We start from the raw sequence: 19,691 nt of genomic DNA on the forward strand, positions 1-19,691 counted from the left end.
TCTTTTCTTTTTTTTTTTTCGAGATGGAGTCTTGCTCTGTTGCCCAGGCTGGAGAGCAGTGGCACAATCTCGACTCATTGCAAGCTCCGCCTCCCGGGTTCACGCCATTCTCCTGCCTCAGCCTCCCGAGTAGCTGGGACTACAGGCGCTCACCACCACGCCTGGCTAATTTTTTTGTATGTTTAGTAGATTTAGTAGAGATGGGGTTTCAACATGTTGGCCAGGCTGGTCTCAAACTCCTGACCTCAGGTGATCTGCACATCTTGGCCTCCCAAAGTGCTGCGATTAGAAACATGAGCCACTGTGCCCAGTCAGAAATAGTTTTCTTTAATGCTTAATATAATACACTGTAAATATAACCCCAAAGTATCTTCCTTCTTCAGTATAAGCTAGTTGTGTGACATTTCACACTTTTATTTATTTACTTATTTATTTTTATTTATTTATTTTGAGACAGAGTCTTGCTCTGTCGCCCAGGCTGGAGTGCAGTGGTGTGATCTCAGCTCATTGCAACCCCCACCTCCCAGGTTGAAGCGATTCTTCTTCAACCCAAAGTGCTGAGATTACAGGTGTGAGCCACCACACCCAGCCTGTTATGCTTTTAAGAAATGGATTAAGCTCTAAATCGTTTTAAAAAATAGAACCGCCGGGCGCGGTGGCTCAAGCCTGTAATCCCAGCACTTTGGGAGGCCGAGACGGGCGGATCACGAGGTCAGGAGATCGAGACCATCCTGGCTAACACTGTGAAACCCCATCTCTACTAAAAATACAAAAAACTAGCCGGGCGAGGTGGCGGGCGCCTGTAGTCCCAGCTACTCCGGAGGCTGAGGCAGGAGAATGGCGTAAACCCGGGAGGCGGAGCTTGCAGTGAGCCGAGATCGCGCCACTGCACTCCAGCCTGGGCGACAGAGCTAGACTCCGTCTCCAAAAAAAAAAAACAAAAAAACAAAAAAATAAAAATAAAAAAATAAATAAATAAAAAATAGAACCTGGCCGGGCGTGGTGGCTCACGCCTGTCATCCCAGGACTTTGGGAGGCCGAGGTGGAGGGATCACGAGGTCAGGAGATCGAAATACAAAATATTAGCCAGGCGTGGTGGTGGGCGCCTGTAGTCCCAGCTGCTCGGGAGGCTGAGACACGAGAATGGCGTGAACCTTGGAGGCGGAGCTTGCTGTAAGCCGAGATCACACCACTGCACTCCAACCTGGGCAATGAGCAAGACTCTATCTCAGAAAAAAAAAAAAAACAAAAAAAACGGAAACTGAGGTTTCAAATTTGAGAAACTTTCCACTCTGAAAATCATTTTACATGACAGGATCTTTTAGCGATACATGGTACCACAGTCTAGCTCTATTAAACACTATAACAATACATTCTATAGGGCTGGAGTTTTAAAGAGGAAGAAAACCTTTATAGCACTGTATTATTAAGCATGGCCTGAGGTGGACCCAGTGCCTTAATCTCATTTTACTTTTGCAGTTCGTTTTGTAGATCAAAAAGATACTACATTCCCCCATCTGTAATACTGAATGAAAAGTAAATGGAGAGAGTAAGAGAAACTTTACTGAAAATTGTACAGAAACACATTCTGTAAAGTAACAGCTAATTGTATGAAATTTCTGTACATTTTTCAGGGGAATCTATGAAGAGAGAGAGTGTGTGTGTGTGTGTGTTTAGGGGGAATGTGTGTGTAGTAAGAAATTCAGAGTGACCACCGCATGGTACAGTTTTTAGTTACTTAGAATGAATAATTTTTTCTTATCTGGTGGTAAGATAAAGTACAAATGAAGATTTATAAATCAGTTTTTTAAAGTACTCTATGTCTGATATAGATAACAGGCTCCAATATAAACCCTCATAAGACTTCTGAAACATCTATTGTATCTGTTCCAGTGGCTGCCATATCCAGTTTAATTTCTTTTTAAGATTGTGCTTTAGCTTGTACTTCATAAAGGTTTTTTAAAAAAATATAGTGTTTGCAGTTAAGTTGAACAGTATCTTCATATCAATTAAATAATTCCAAGAATACATAGAAAAGCTTTGTGTGAATTTTTTTTAATTTCTAAATTCACCATTTTGATACAAATACCCATGGTTTTCTTCTATGTTTACATGCAGCCAGGAGCTATGGGCGGAGACGAGGTAAATTTTTTTTTTTTTAATGAGATCTTTTGCTTGCCAAATTGTGAGTAAATATGAGTGTGTTTATGTGTGTGTGTATCTATACCTGTGTGTGTGTAAAACAATAATTATTATATGGTGTGATGTTCTATCTTATTTTAGCAAAATAATTTATCACTTTCATTAAAATTACTTTTTGTTGTTGGTAATTTGTTCTTTTAATTATAAAAAAGATATAGCAGGCCAGGCGCGGTGGCTCAAGCCTGTAATCCCAGCACTTTGGGAGGCCGAGACGAGCGGATCACGAGGTCAGGAGTCGAGACCATCCTGGCTAACCAGGTGAAACCCCGTCTCTACTAAAAAATACAAAAAACTAGCCGGGCGAGGTGGCGGGTGCCTGTAGTCCCAGCTACTTGGGAGGCTGAGGCAGGAGAGTGGCGTAAACCTGGCAGGCGGAGCCTGCAGTGAGCCGAGATCGCGCCACTGCACTCCAGCCTGGGCGACAGAGCAAGAATTAAAAAAAAAAAAAAAAAAAAAAGATATAGCAAAGACTATTTCTCCTTAAAGTTTTTTGTTATATAGCTTATTGTGAATAAACATGAGGAAATAAAGGCCAAGCATATATATTTTTCTGCCCTATATTCATTGTGTTCTTTTCATACAAATTAGGAGGCAGAATTTGGTTTTGGAGGGCAATTCTTGATCTTATTAGATTGGCTGGTGAATTTTTTTCTGTTATATTCAGAGTCAGATTTATCCTGGAGGTCAATGAAGCTTAAGTTTCAGGGCGTCTCACTTGCTTAGACTCCTTCCAAAGTCTACCTAATTTTTGTGTTCTTTTTCTTAAAGAGGGACTCCAAAATAGGCTTTGGTCCCCATAAAACCTGCATTCTCTCCTGGTCATACCCAAACGAAACAATACGACTTTTATTTGTGTAATGCTGTAGCTGTTCTAAAGCATTTCCTATATCTGTAGTTTTTTCAAATAATTTTATGAAGTAGCTAGGAGAAGCCGGATGTAGTAGAAAGCATATGGGACTTAGGGTCAGACACATAGGTGTAATCACTGACTTATCATTTAGATTTGGTATGCTTATCTGTAAATTATGAGGTAATAAAACCAGTCTTGTCCTACTTCAGAGTATTAGTAAAGTTCTAGTTAAAAAAAAAAAAGGGAAATGAAAAGCTATCCATGTAAATTAAAAGTATTCCACAAATGTAAGTTACTTTGGTGCTCATTTGCTGAAGGAGAAGTAGTAATTGACTTGCTGTGTGACCAAGTTAAAGCCAGAGTCAAGATCACAATCTGTGTATTTCAGAGTATTAGTAAAGTTCTAGTTAAAAAAAAAAAAGGGAAATGAAAAGCTATCCGTGTAAATTAAAAGTATTCCACAAATGTAAGTTACTTTGGTGCTCATTTGCAGAAGCTGAAGGAGAAGTAGTAATTGACTTGCTGTGTGACCAAGTTAAAGCCAGAGTCAAGATCACAATCTGTGTATTTTGGCTCTTTATTTGCTAATGTTTACCATTCATCAGGCTGTCTCTGACGTAGTTGAGTCATGAAGAGAAGATAATGATGCTAAATTCGTAGTATTTTATTATGCTATTTTAAAAAATATTAAAAATCTTCTCTGCCTATGCTTATCCAAACAGTACTTTTATCATTTATTTCACAGCAAATATTTGTTGAATGAGTGACTATTGGCAGAAGCTAATATGTATGTACAGTGGATCATACAGTCCTTTTGCTTTTCATCATCATGTGGAAAAACATTTGTGTAAATGATTATTTTCTATCCGTGGAAATAAATATCATTAAATTTTATTGCCTTCTTTTTAAATTTAAAAAAGTTAAAGCCTAGAAATAATGTTATTAAGACATATTTTGTACCATATTTGTTTCATGTTGCCAGAAAAATGATCACTGTCAGAAAAAAAAAGGAAATGGACTATTTTATATAGAAAATAGACACCATCTGGAGAATGGACAGCAGGAACTGACTTTTCCTCTTCTCACGTGCTAATCAGTCACCAGATCTTTTCAAGTTTTTCCCTCTAGTTTTCTCAGGTTTTGTCCTTCTCATTTCTGCTATTTTTAATTCTCCTGTTCCATTTCTACAGCTTCATCTTTCTGAAACACCACTTGGTCTATGTCAACCCCATTCTCAATTCCGGGTCCCCATGATCTGGCCTCTGCCTCTTTCACCAACCTCATTATCTTCATTTTTCTCACCTCATCTTCCCCTGACCAGTCTATTTGCTTTCCCACTGTCTGGCCATATAGGTCACCTTTCATCTACGTATCTAAGGACTATCCTTATTTTACTAGTTCAAACCTTACTCTTTCCAGGAAGCCTTCCCCAGTTCCTTGCAGACTGTGTTTTCCTCTGATTCTGTTGTCTTGCATTTTTCCTGCCTTTTCTGTATGCCCTGATTCTTCAACTGGGATAAGTTCTTTAAGGATAGTTGTCTCTAGTGCCTAACACTGGGCCGTATGTATAGTTAGCACTTGTTAGGTGCTTATTGATAAGGATTATTTTGAAATAACACCCTACATTTATGCAGAGCAGAGTTTGGCATCTTATTTTTTAAAAATTATTTTATTTTTATAAATAATAGCATATTAATACTATACATCAAGAATATAAAGTTGCCTATAGTTTCCAAGCTTCTGAAAAAAATACTCATCCTTTTCATTTTACTTTCTCCCTATCTATTTGTGAGGTTGATTTTCTTGTTCTCAGAAGTCACTATCTTCTTTGTATGAGGTGCTATACTAAATATTTCCTAGAATAACTTGGTCCCTGCTCTTGGTCTGCAGTTTGATAGGTATAGATGAAGAGAATGATAGAGAGAGAGAGAAGCACAAATGCTAAAAGACTGAATGTTGGCTTTCTGTAATAAAAAAGAATGGACAGAAAATGTTTTGTCCATGTTTTCAATAAGTCTTTCATTTTCAAAGCTGAAAAAGAAGTCGTCTTCCTTAAATGTAATGATATAACCATATGGGATGAGGCATGTCTAGATCTCATATCTAGAACGCTCATTCTCTGAAATGTGTTCATTTGAGCCAACTCTGCATAATATACTTCTGATGAATTGGCAGACTTCCTCATGCTTATTTTTTCATGTGATCCGGGATTAAATTAATTTTTGATCCCTTTCCTCTAATTAACATTTAGGCTTGCCCAAAAAGCATAAAAGTTAAGCTTGCTGATGTATGTTACTTCCCTCTACCTATGATTAGGAATAGAACTGGAGCTATAGCTCATTTTCTACATGTTACATAAACATGTTGGTAAACTTTTTTCTTTTTTTGAGACAGAGTCTCACTTTGTCGCCCAGGCTGGAGTGCAGTGGCATAATCCTGGCTCACTGCAACCTCCGCCTAATGGGTTTAAGCAATTCTCCTGCCTCAGCCTCCCAAGTAGCTGGGACTACAAGCTTGCACCACCGTACCTGGCTAATTTTTGTATTTTTAGTAGACATGGGGTTTTACCATATTGGCTAGGCTGGTCCTGAACTCCTGGTCTCAAGCCATCCGCCCATCTCCCAACGTGCTGGGATTATAGACATGAGCCACCGCACCTGGCCATGTTGGTAAATTTTCTAGGAACAGAAATAAAGGGAATGTAATGTATGTGAAAGTTTTGAGTTCTATCGGCCAGTGGACTTTTACACCTCTCCTGATAAGTGTGGAAAAGTTTCCCGGGATAAGTAGAATTTCAGGACCTAGCGGCCGGGCGCGGTGGCTCAAGCCTGTAATCCCAGCACTTTGGGAGGCCGAGACGGGCGGATCACGAGGTCAGGAGATCGAGACCATCCTGGCCAACACGGTGAAACCCCGTCTCTACTAAAAAAAAAATACAAAAACTAGCCGGGCGAGGTGGCGGGCACCTGTAGTCCCAGCTCCTCGGGAGGCTGAGGCAGGAGAATGGCATAAACCCGGGAGGCAGAGCTTGCAGTGAGCTGAGATCTGGCCACTGCACTCCAGTCTGAGCGACAGAGCGAGACTCCGCCTCAAAAAAAAAAAAAAAAAAAAAATTCAGGACCTATTTGGACAATGGAATAGGAATGGGAAGCAAGACATTCTAGTACGTGTTTCTCCTTAGAAGAAAGCTTAAAGATGAGATTGCCATGACCAGATGCTTAGAGTACATATCTCTGAGTGTATGCTGTGGGGCCAGCTGGAGAGGAGAAGCTGGTAGTAAGACAATCTATGCTGCTTTAATGAATGTTTTTGAAACAGAAGGTGAAACTCCTGGACACAGACATTGTCAGGCTTTAGAAAGAGGGTTTTATGATAAAGTAATGAAAGCAGGAGATAACTTGAACATCAGCTCAAGGCTTGGATGGGGGCATTGAAGGTAGACTCTTAGCAAACCAAGTGCTTCTAGTAATGTAGTTGAAGCAGTAATAATGAGAAATGAGAAGAATTATATGTGAAAGAATAAGATTTGATAAATGTCAGTTACGTATAGTTTAAAAATACCCAATTTGTATCTTTTTATTTTATTCCAGTAGACAAACCTTGATTTCATTTGTGGAATAAGAATCACACCAAAGAATCTTACCACTTTTCTTTGGTAGTATTCTGCCTTTGATAAGCTTTAATATGTGTCCTCCTATACAACTGCCACCCCTTAGAAACTAGTCTACCAGGTAGTGTCATTTAAGACTTTTGCCTACACATTTAATATATGCTGTGCTTTTCATTTCACATGAGAATGAATTTTTATGGTCTCCATGAAACTCTTGTCCATAAGTAGACATGTTGGCTATGCCAGTATTTTTGATGTTTAACAGAATTTCCTAGTTATAGAGCAGTAAGGAGAATATGAAAGGTCCTTTTAACAATGCAAATGAGAAAATACAACTAGTCTACCAGGTAGTGTCATTTAAGATTTTTGCCTACATATTTAATATATATTGTGCTTTTCATTTACATGAGTTTTTATGGTCTCCGTGACACTCTTGTCCATAAGTAGACATGTTGGCTATGCCAGTATTTTTGTTTTTGTTTTTTGCTTTTTGAGATGGAGTCTCGCTTCATTGCCCAGGCTTGAGTACAGTGGCACGATCTCGGCTCACTGCAACCTCCGCTTTCCCGAGTTCAAGCAGTTCTTCTGCCTCAGCCCCCCCGAGTAGCTGGGATTACAGGCATGCACCACCATGCCCGGCTAGTTTTTGTATTTTTAGTAGAGATGGGATTTCTCCTTGTTGGCCAGGCTGGGTTCGAACTCCTGACCCCAGGGGATCTGCCCACCCCAGCCTCCCAAAGTGCTGGGACAAAGTGCTGGGATTATACCTGGCCCATGCCAGTATTTTTGATGTTTAATAGAATTTCCTAGTTACAGATCAGTAAGGAGAATATAAAAGGTCCTTTTAACAATGCAAATGGAAAAATACAAAGAATGATTAGAGTTACTGTTATAAGTGTACTCCTGCATATATTTAGTTCATAAAAATATATTGATATTAATTGGTTACTTAATTGATAACAAAAGTTCTAAAATCCAGTCAGACAAACTTGTGTGCTGAGTTGATGTTGAGTATTTCTGTCAAAAGCCTGCTTAAGGGAAGAGAGATCAGCTATTCCAGTGAGACCATGCTAGAAGCATGCCATCCTGCTAATTCAAACCCAGTTGTATGAGCTTGCTTGTTTAAGGGTACGGATGATTCTAGAATAAAACATGGACATGAATCGGAGAATTTTCTGAATGTTCATGGTTATAATATCTGAAAATGTTACTGCTCATAGTAATAGGAAAATTTGAGCACAGACAATAGTGAGGGGAAGATGACTGTTTTTCACTTTTATGGGAAGTTAATCTGGGAGGGACCAAAAGAAAGACTGAAGGAGGGATTTTCTGGGCCTTCCACCCAAATTTTGCTCATTAAGTGTTTTCATACCTATACTGTACTAGACTTCAGATGTGGTCTCTGACATTGCTCAATGGTCACTCTAGTAGGGAGAGAGACAATAAATAAGTGAAACTAATATTTTTATTCTTAACAGTCGTGATAAATACTAGGCAGAAAAGAATAGGGGAGTCCCTCCAAGGTAGGGAGGTCACCTCTGAAGAGGTGATATTTAAACAAACTGAAAGGATGGAGGGACAGCTATCTAAAACTTTTTTTTTATTAAGGAAATTTTCAAATATATACAAATATAGAATACTTTAATGACCACCAATATATCTATCATCAGCTTCAATTATTATCAGCATTTTGCCAGTTTTGTTTCATATATTCTCTTCCCTTTCTCCCCGGGAATATTTTAAAGGGAATTTCAGATATTATGAGACAGATAGGTAGTTTAAAAGGGGAAGGTGGAAGGAACTGCATTTGTAAAAGGCTTGAGGCAAAGTACAGATACATGCTGCAACATAAACCTCGAAAACATTACACTAAATGAAAGAAGCCAATCTCAAAAGTCACATATTTGTATGATACCGTTTATATGAAGTGTCCAGAATAGACAGATGTATTGAGACAAAACGGAGATTATTGGTCGCCTAGGGCTGAGAGGTTGGGGGAAAATGAAGAGGGACTGCTAATGGATTAAATGGATCAATTTGGATTAAATGGATCAATTGTATAATATGAGAATTATATTTTGAAAAAGTCATGTTTCTTTAAAAAAAAAAAGGCTTGAGGCAAGAAAGGGCTTACTTTGAGGAAGCCTAGAATGGCTGATGCTTGGTAGGTGATGGAGGAGCATGTCTTTTTTTTTTTTATTATACTTTAAGTTCTAGGGTACATGTGCATAACGTGCAGGTTTGTTACATATGTATACTTGTGCCATGTTGGTGTGCTGCACCCATCAACTCGTCAGCACCCATCAATTCATCATTTATATCAGGTATAACACCCCAATGCAATCCCTCCCCCCTCCCCTCCTCCCCATGATAAGCCCCAGTGTGTGATGTTCCCCTTCCCGAGTCCAAGTGATCTCATTGTTCAGTTCCCACCTATGAGTGAGAACATGCGGTGTTTGGTTTTCTCTTCTTGTGATAGTTTGCTAAGAATGATGGTTTCCAGCTGCATCCATGTCCCTACAAAGGACGCAAACTCATCCTTTTTTATGGCTGCATAGTATTCCATGGTGTATATGTGCCACATTTTCTTAATCCAGTCTGTCACTGATGGACATTTGGGTTGATTCCAAGTCTTTGCTATTGTGAATAGTGCCGCAATAAACATACGTGTGCATGTGTCTTTGTAGTAGAATAATTTATAATCCTTTGGGTATATACCCAGTAGTGGGATGGCTGGGTCATATGGTACATCTAGTTCTAGATCCTTGAGGAATCGCCATACTGTTTTCCATAATGGTTGAACTAGTTTACAATCCCACCAACAGTGTAAAAGTGTTCCTATTTCTCCACATCCTCTCCAACACCTGTTGTTTCCTGATTTTTTAATGATGGCCATTCTAACAGGTGTGAGATGGTATCTCATTGTGGTTTTGATTTATGTCTTAAGATGAGTTTGGAGGAAGGAAAGAGAATCTGATCTTGCTGGATATTAGCTCCTGGTAAGGATTTTGAACTTGGTCCGAGTACAAGAGGAAATCTTTGAAACTTTAGAGCAAGGTCAAATGATTGGATTTATGTTTTTTAAAAGAGCACATCTGGTTGCTGTTTGGAGTGGAGTGGAAAGAGAAGTGGGTTGCCTGGTTAGGAGGTGATGTTAGGCATGAGATGAGGATAGTTAGGATAGGGTGATGGCAGTGGAGTTGGAGAGAAGTGAACAAATTAAAGATGTATCTTGGAGAATGGGATCAACAGTAGCATTTAACAGATGGTGTCAGGTTGCTGAATTAACCTTGGAGAGTAAATAAGAGGGAAAACTCAAAAATGATTTTGAGATTCTGGCTTGAGTGATTGGGTTAATTGTAATGCCACATATTGAAATGGGACTGGGAGAGAATAAGTTTAAGGTAGATGTCAAAAGTTCACTTGTAAACACATTAAGTTTGTGATGCCTAAGAAATACCAGATATTAATATGAAGTAAATCTATATTTATGTAAGATTTCTGTGTAATAAAAGGGATTCTCCTGTCCCCAGGGATCTGAAAGCCTGTCATCTAGTTAAACTCTCTCATTATGCAAATGAGACCATAAGTGAAATGTTTTTTGTTCAAAATCACATACTGGACACTAGGCTGGAACCTATCTTGACTTCTAGGGAATATATATGTATTTTATGAGGGAGTTATGCCTCATAATTCCTTTTTCTTAAACCCCCAAAGTGACCGATTTCTGAGCTACTTGCAAGACTAAAATGAAAAGAGTCAGGCTTGGAATAGAAGTGCTGGGCCAGAGGTACCCTGGAGCTGCTGGAGTGATGGCAGAGGCCTTGGTGGGAGCTCAGAGGTGAGGTCCCAGCAGCTTTGTTAGCATAGTTTGGCCAATGGACTTTTGTTTTTCCATCATTTGCTGAAGGAAAGGGAACCTTCTGGGGAGGAATTATCTTGGACAAGCCTTCCATGCTTAACTAATGCTTTGCAAGTCTTCTATTTGGCACTTTTCCTACAAGCTCGTTTGGTTTTAAGCCATCTCCACATTCAGAGATGATTTGTCCAATTACTGGACCCAAAACTAATTATAGATAGTAATTGAAATAGATATCAGAGAACCAGACCATTGGTGGAAAGCCAAATGGCCAACTTGCAGCATTTGAGAAACCTTTCTCCTGCTTTTATTGAAATATTGAATATACGTATTTTATGTGGCCGTATCATGGTGTTCTAAAGCAGGTTTATATTCTCCTCACATAGAAATATGATTTTTGATAAGTAATGTGGCTTGCTTAACACATTTTGGTCTTGGAAATGTTTTCCTTAAAAAAAAAGAAATATGTCAGAGAGATGCTAGTTAGTGAAGCAAGACTCCTCCTGGGGCACAATTTAGGTGCAGCCTCTTAAATTTTCAGTTTCTAGTAACACATGTCCAGGAACTAAACTTTTCCCGACTTCTCAGGGATGATTTGTTTTGGAGATGGATTTATGCCAATCAACTGAATGCATGAATACCATCCTCACAAGGGATTACTGGACAAATCAGAATACCAGTTTTCTCATGGAGCTGGATACATATAGAAATAAAATTTCTGTAACTGACTGTCTACAAGCTCAAGAGTCACCTCTTCACAACAGCAGAGTCCTGAATTTAACAATAGTCCTTCAGGAGCTTATAATAAGAGCAGAGGGACCAGAAGTGGTGGCTTGTGCCTGTGATCCCAGCACTTTGGAAGGCCCAGGCAGGAAGATAACTAGAGCCCAGGAGTTCAAGACCAACCTGGGCAACCTAGTGAGACCCCATCTCTATATTTAAAAAAAAAGAGAGAGAGAGCAGAGGGAAATAGATTATTTTCAAGCTCTGGAAATACCAGGTGAACCATTCTGTCCCCTGGAGGAATAAGCCTACGTAGTATGATAAAGTTATTGTATCTCTTGTCGGTCTGCACTGGGTAAGCACTACAAGCTCTTACTCTACAATTCTGTCTTTTAAATCCTTTCTGCAGACTTTTTGTTCTACCAGCACTTCAGGCAGTCACGTTACAGTAAGGATGAGTAGGTTATAGATTTTACATTCCAGTGTTGAGAATATACTTTCCTTAACTTGATTGAACTTGGATATTTCCCAGGGCTGCATATACTGCACACAAAATATCTCAATGACTGCCTGCAGCAGACAAATGATCTCCACCTCAGTGATTCTTAAACTTGAGTATAGGAATCACTGGGGAAATTTCTGCAAATTCAGATTTTCAAGCCTGACCCCCACAGATTCAGATTAGTAGATCTAGGGATTGGGCTCTCATACCTATATTCTTAATTATTACCCACACTTAGAGAAATATCATTTATACATTAGTTCTTAGCAGTTTCATTTCCAAGGGCAACTTTATTTTATTGCTAAAGTCTCTAGTACTCTAAATACTAATAGTAAGACAGAGGTTTGGTTTTAAAACCTTGGGAAATTTCTTAATTACCCATAACCACTTAATAAAACTGTCCAGATTTTTACAACTCTTGATTTTGTTTTCTTTGCCAAAATACTCCGAGCTGTGGTTATACTGACCATGCAGAAAGTTCTTTTTATGCCAGAATGTCTTCCACATCTGCTTCTTTTCTCTTTCACTGCTCTGATTCAAGACTTCCTCATGTCTCATCTGGACAGTCACAGATTTCTTCAGACTCTCCCCTCATCCACCCTCTCCCTGAGTTCAAAATGTTGGTGGAAGTAATAGAAATTACGGTAGGATTTTGGTTAGAGGACTAACATGGTCGTAGATATCTTAGCGAAGTCATTCTGACAGGACAGAAGATGGATTAGGTGAGAATATCAATGGTCTGTATGGAGTTAGTGTAGTTCAAAAAAAGCTAGTATTAGAGCTGGGCACAGTGGCTCACACCTGTAATCCCAGCACTTTGGGAGGCAGAGAGAGGCAGATCACTTGAGGTCAGGAGTTCGAGACCAGTCTGGCCAACTTGGCAAAACCCTGTCTCCACTAAAAATAGAAAAATAAGCCGGGTGTGGTGGCACATGCCTGTAATCCCAGCTACTGGGGAGGCTGAGGCAGAAGAATCCTTTGAACCTGGGATGCAGAGGTGGCAGTGAGCCAAGATTGTGCCACTGCACTCTAGCTTGGGTGACAGAGCGAGACTGTGTCTCAAAAACAAAAAACAAAACAAAAACAACAACAACAAAACAAAACAAACAGTATTCAAATAAATATTAAATTTGAAAAGTGGGAAAATAATTTTTTCCATTTTGTAATGTAGAACATTAATGCCTGCCCAAATAAAAGCAATAGGAAAGGTCTCAGTTTTCTAGGACATGGTTACATCTCTGTCATTCTCACACCTGTGTGTTCTGTTTCATCATCGATTTGCAGCCACATGCCTTTGCACACACTATTTTCCTTCCCTGGATGCTGCCTCACATTTAACATTTTTGGTGTGCCTTTTATGTGACCTAATTAGGGCAGGAAGATACAGTGGTGAACAAGATTAAATTGGTCCCATCCTAATAGAGTTTACAATTTAATAGGGTTAGGGAAAGAGATACTCAATAAAAATGCACCCAAATGACATAATGGTCCTTGGGGAAAGTGTTACGAAGGAGAAGTACAGGGGGCTGTGTGTGGATAGAAAAGGGAATCTAACCTAATCTAAAGGCTTAGGAGAGTTTGACCTGAGGAAGACCTTTCAGCTGAGACCTGAAGAATTAATAGGAATTAATTAGAAAATTGGAGAGTTGAAAAGGGTATGTTTGTTTTAGGTAGAGGGAACACATTGTCCTTATGGCCTGCAGCAAGGAGGAATAATCGGAAATATGAAGGAGGTCTGTGTGATTGGCAGTTAGTGAGCAAGAGGGAGGGGCAGCAACTGTGATGTAGAAGAGGTGTGCAGAGGCCTTGCAGTTGACAGTTGTTTTTGTACTTTATCCAAAAAGTAGTGGGAAATCATTGAGGGCTTTTGAGGATGGGATAAGGACTGTGCTTACATGTTCAAATTAATGTTTGACAATGGTACCTTTGGCTGTTTTGTGGAGAAAGCATTGTGGGGTACAAGGTAGAAGTCAGTAGACTAAACAGACTATTTAGTCTGCTTGAATTGGCAGGACTTAGTGAGAGATGGATTTGACATGGAGTATAAGAGAAAGGGAGATGTCAAGGATGATTTCTAGGTTTCTGGATTGAATCCAGTGTGGATAATCAGCATTTTTATTGAGAGTTTAGGGACTACTAGAGAAGGAGCAGTTTTGGAGGGAAAGATCAAGAGCTGTTTTGACAGTACTTGCTCTGTGGCTTCTTGTTCTTTTACTTCAGAAATTCCCACTCTGACAAGATTCTGCTCAAAATTGCCCTCCTGTGAAAATACTCTAAAAATCTCTCCCCGCCAATCTCCAGGAGGGTAGTAAATTGTGCTCTTGTGTCACTTGGTGAAGTCTTCTCTTAGCGTATCTGTTTTATAATTATATATGTACTTGCCTGTCTCCCCCACCAGACTGTGATTCCTTTGGCAAGGAAGTATCTTATTTGTTCGGTGTCACTGAAATATGGGTGAATATTTCCTCAAGTGTTTTCCACTGAGTTTTGTATAGTGAAGGGTTACTTTAACATCTGGGTAATGCTGGAGTAAGTTAATGTTGGGGTTTTTTTTTTTTGAGACGGAGCCTCGCTGTGTGCCCAGGCTGGAGTGCAGTGGCGCGATCTCGGCTCACTGCAAGCTCCGCCTCCTGGGTTCACACCATTCTCCTGCCTCAGCATCTCCGAGTAACTGGGACTACAGGTGCCCACCACCACGCTCGGCTAATTTTTTGTATTTTTAATAGAGACGGGATTTCACTGTGGTCTCGATCTCCTGACCTCATGATCCGCCTGCCTCGGCCTCCCAAAGTGCTGAGGTTACAAGCGTGAGCCACCGCGCCTGGCAATGTTGTTTTTTTATTTTGAGATGGGATCTCACTGTGTCACCCAGGCTGGTGTGCAGTGGTGCGGACTCAGCTCACTGCAACCTCTACCTCCTGGACTCAAGCGATCCTCCCACCTCAGCTTCCCCAGTAGCTGGGACTATAGATGTGCATCACCACGCCCGGCTAAGTTTTGTATTTTTTGTAGAGACAGGGGTTCACCATGTTGCCCAGGCTGCTCTTGAACTCCTGGAATCAAGTGATCCACCTGCCTTGGCCTCCCAAAGTGCTGGGACTACAGGCATAGCCACCATGCCTGGCCAGTTAATGTTTCTTTACTGTAGAACTTTTCATAGCCTTTTATTTTCTGAGGTGGAAAGGCATAACATATGCATTTTTTTCCCAGATTATTTTCTTTTCCCCTTCCCCAGCTCTTGTTTTCGAGTATCTAATGTTACTAGTGTTGAAGGTAAGAGGTGGAGTTAGGAACACTCAGTGGGAAATGCTGATTTGCGCATGTGCCTGACACTGAGTAGGCATGTAATTCACTGAGTGTGGTCTATGGAATAAAGCAAACCTGTCAGGTCTAGGAGAATGTCACTGGATGTTTTTGGGAAGCTCTTTTTGCTTATAGTTGCTGCAAATGTATTTCTTTCACCCCCAGTGATCAAAACAAACACCAAGGGATGAGAATTTACTGTCTATTGTTTGTTGCTGCCAGGCTAAAAAAGATAGGTGGCATGAGATGACAGATTTTGTTCTGTTTCTTTGTAGCTAAGCTGGGGAAAACTGAACAAAAAATTCTTTGGTCTTTTTATTTAACTCCTAGCATTAAAACAGTGTCTTTCTTACACTAACTGGGTTGTTCACGAAATAACCAGAGTTATATTAATAACTTTAACTTTTTTGTAAAAGAATTACATGTTCAGTGTTTTTCTAAGGGCTATTGATAGAATGGGACACAAAAACCTAGGTTTCAGGGAAATAAAGATAGGATAAACTAAATGGGGAAGACAGTGCTCTTTTTTTTTTTTTTTTAAGAGTATATGAATTTACTTTAGAGGGGAATTTTCCTTTTCCCTCCCAAAAGTTAGAGTGCTCTAATGATTCATTTTTAGAGTGGAACCTAGTGGAAAGTTTTACTAGGAAGTCACTGACTCAAACAGGAAATATATTTGATTTTAAATTTAGATTTTATTTTGTAATGCCAAATGGCATTATTGTGTTATATTTACTGCTGGTAAATTTACTGCTGACTCTAACTGCTGTTATCTTTCTTATAGTCATGTGGAGTGGGTAGGTACTTTTGCTCTACAAACTTTATTTGGCTAAAAGTTAATGAAAATAATTCTTTTTTCATTTCTTTTTATATATTTTTTGAGTGATATAAAATATAGCCTAAATTAGTAGGGTTAAGGGTTTCATAACCACATCCACATTTATACTCCCACATCTTAAGTTGTGTGTTTTCATTTATTTACCCTGTCCTTTATTATTGCATATGTTTATTTCCAAATTAGAGTTGCTTGGAATGACAAGGAAAACTTGATGATCTTTAATTCTGCTATTAGAAAAGAAGTTATCAGCCTCTGTCACCAGTTTTGTATTCCCTTGGCTATCAGGACCACTCTTTAGAACTAAACCTCTGAGGATACTGTAAAGAGCAGATAAAAATCTGTGGATAGAGATTACTTTGTCCGTTTATTTTAAGAAATGACTAAAGAAAGAAAAAAAAGCTGCTGAATATATTCCTAGTGGCTATGATAGAGACTGAATGAGTAAAATGTAGTGATTTTTTAGCAAGGAAACCACTGAAATTTTGATGCTTTTTTTTTTTTTGAGACTGAGTTTCACTCTTGTCACTCGGGCTGGAGTGCAGTGGCATGATCTTGGCTCACTGCAACCTCCACCTCCCGGGTTTGGGTTCAAGTGATTCTCCTGCCTCAGCCTCCTGAGTAGCCGGGATTACAGTCATGCACCACCATGTCTGGCTAATTTTTATATTTTTAGTAGAGACAGGGTTTTGCCATGTTAGCCAGGCTGGTCTCGAACTCCTGACCTCAGGTGATGCATCCACCTCAGCCTCCCAAAGTGCTGGGATTACAGGCATGAGCCACCATGCCCACTTGGATGATTCTTGTTCTTTAGTTAGCAATCTGGTCATCCCAAGGCTGTGCATACCCTCACACAAAAATGATGATAAAAAGTTATCTAGATCTGGTAATCTTCAGTCCTGGTAATCTTGGAAAAGCCACAGCTCAGGACACTTTTTTTTTTGTATGCTTCTCTCTGCACTTCGGGCTTCTAATAGAGCATTTATTGTCCTAGAAAACAATTTTAATTATAGAAACTCCCACATTTGTTTCAGGTCGATCTTCTCTCTTTCCCTTTGAAGATGCCTTCCTGGACGACAGCCATGGTGATCAGGCCTTGTCATCTGGCTTAAGTTCTCCCACTCGCTGTCAAAATGGGGAACGAGTAGAACGCTACTCTAGAAAGGTGTTTGTTGGAGGCCTTCCTCCTGATATTGATGAAGGTACTATGCATTCATTAATGATTTTGCAAAGGCTGAGTTTGTTCTTTGTGTGTTCTGACCCTGCCTCTCCTCTCCAAGTCAACTTTAGGACATTTATATCTTAGTGTATAGGAGGTGAGACTATTTGGTAGATTAGAAAGTAATAGTCTATTATTGTACTAAGTACTTCATGTTACATTATCTCATTTAATCCTCATAGCTGTCTTATAAGGATATCCTAGCATCTCTATTTTATAAATAAGGAAACTGAGGATCAGAGAGAAATAATTAGTTCAGGGTTATATAGCTGATGGTGCAGTTACAACTCAAATTCAGTTAGATTCCAGAGCTTTTGCTCATGTCCATCACACCAGACCATCTCACATTTTAATATAAATACTGGCCAGTGCAGTGGCTCACGCCTGTAATCCCAGTACTTTGGGAGGCCAAGGTGGGAGGATTACTTGAGCCCAGGGGTTCAAAACCAGCCAGGACAACATAGCAAGACCCTGTCTCTACAAAATAAAAAGATTAGCCGGGTATGGTGGTGCATGCCTGTACTCCCAGCTACTTGGGAGACTGAGGTGGGAAGTCACTTGAGCTCAGGAGTTTGAGGTTACAGTGAGCTGTGATCACACCACTGAACTCCAGCCTGGGTGACAGAGTGAAACCCTGTCTCATAAGTAAAATAAATAAAAACAAATACCTATTTTAAAAAGCATAATCCCCCTCTTTAAAAGAATGAAAATGAATTCGAATTTTTCTTAATAATAGTTTTGAGATGCTATCAGTCCAAAAGTGAGTGTTCACTTATGCCTAAAGCCAGTTTATTTTAGCACACAGTAAGTTGTCAATAAATATTTGTTGAAAGGATGAATGAAATAAAATTGTGACAAAGTTAACTTAAGCAAAAAATAACTCTAGTTCCAGTAGCCTTTGGGTCTGATATAAAAATACTGTCTGATATTCTAGCAGTCTTGTTTTTCCAGCATTTTTCTAGCTATGACACACTTCTAATTTATGATGATTTCTTTTTTTCATGGTGAGAGGAGAAAAGTCTCAAAAAGTGGTGTTATTTTAGACTAACTACATTAAAGTTATATATAGCTGAACACTTATTTTCCTCCAAATTGTTCTTGTATTCATGTTAATCTCATCTATTGATTAGATTTTCTACAAGACAATTCTTAAGATCATGGCTGAGAGAGTGATACCCTAAACCTGAGTAGGAGCCAGGTTATAACCTCTGCTTTGAGTCATGTCAGAAGGAAAATATAAATGTGTTGATCTATAATTTTTGATATATTTTCTATATAGGGTATGTAATATGTAGTTATTAAAGATAGCATTGGCTGTCAACATTTTCTTATCACCCAATGGAATTACCTACTTATTGCCCCTACTCCTCACCAAAAGAATCATATCTATTTCTTAAATAATCTTAGAGGTTCCATACAAGTGAAACCATATTTTAAATATTTTCTGTACCTTACTTTCTTCCTAAAAATCAGAGAACATTCCTATTTTTAGAATCTTTCTATTTGACATAGAAGTCACCTTAGTTTAATATGAGATATTTTTCTTCCAAATTATTTATGTCAAGTTTATTGGCAGTGAAAAGAAATGAATTATAGTTAGAAACACACTTTACATGATTAAAAATGAATAACTAAATGTACACCCAAGCAATGGTATTTCACTTAGTAGGTTTCACTTCTGTAAAAATGCTTTAGAAAACAACCCTCAAAACATTTTTTTAAACTAAAAAGACATGTTTTGTGCTATTCTGGTTTTCTGATTGCAATATTTTTTTCTCTTTTGCTAAGATTCTTTCTTTGTTTTGTAGATGAGATCACTGCCAGCTTTCGCAGGTTTGGACCTCTCGTGGTAGACTGGCCTCACAAAGCTGAAAGCAAGTCGTATTTTCCTCCCAAAGGTAATGCTCTTAGAATGTCTCCACTGCCTGCCTGTTGGAGAGATAGCATGACAGTTCAATAAAAGGCAGCCTTTTACTGTTGAATTTAGCTGTTGAATTTTAGCTATTGAATTTTTTCGATAGCTGTTGAATTTTTTCCCCCAATTAGGAAAACATTTTAACGATTATCATCCTTTTGTATATTACGTTTCCACTTAGAGACTCTTCCCCAGAAGCACACCGATTGTTTCATGGCACCGATTTTATTGACAGTGAGACCCTGGGAGTCTGTTGTTGATGAGCCTCCTGCTAATTTTCATTATTTTGAAAGAAAAGATCTAGGGTTTTGGGGAATGTCAGCAATGGTAAAGGAAAAGATTATTTAGGGTCAGATTTTATTTGCATTCCATAACCCTATGGTTTTATAGATTTTGTAAACCCCAAACGTGGGAAACCTAGTGACTAAAGAATGGCATTGTACAAAATTACCTTTATCCACATCTGTATCTTAAGTGACTTAGCCTGTTTGGGAGTGGAGGGCTGACTAGCAAAAGACTCTCCATATGACCCTGCTTCTATGATTTTTGGGGAGGCTCATTTGATAATTTATGAGAGACATGGATGCAGCTGGAAACCATCATTCTTAGCAAACTATCACAAGAAGAGAAAACCAAACACCGCATGTTCTCACTCATAGGTGGGAACTGAACA

At 39.1% G+C, this 19,691-nt stretch overlaps 1 protein-coding gene across 1 annotated transcript in view; it reads left to right on the top strand.

Annotated features, from left to right (window-relative positions):
• Positions 1–19,691, top strand: part of CPEB3 (cytoplasmic polyadenylation element binding protein 3) — a 206,665-nt gene that overhangs the window by 86,268 nt on the left and 100,706 nt on the right. Inside the window, exons 5-6 of the mRNA XM_011947841.1 lie at positions 16,919–17,086; positions 18,912–19,001. Of these exons, the coding sequence (XP_011803231.1) occupies positions 16,919–17,086; positions 18,912–19,001 (258 nt within the window). The remainder of the gene's footprint in view (positions 1–16,918; positions 17,087–18,911; positions 19,002–19,691) is intronic.

The sequence above is a fragment of the Colobus angolensis genome, unplaced genomic scaffold (genome assembly GCF_000951035.1).
Source record: "Colobus angolensis palliatus isolate OR3802 unplaced genomic scaffold, Cang.pa_1.0 Scaffold270, whole genome shotgun sequence".
NCBI classification, from domain to species: Eukaryota; Metazoa; Chordata; class Mammalia; order Primates; family Cercopithecidae; genus Colobus; species Colobus angolensis.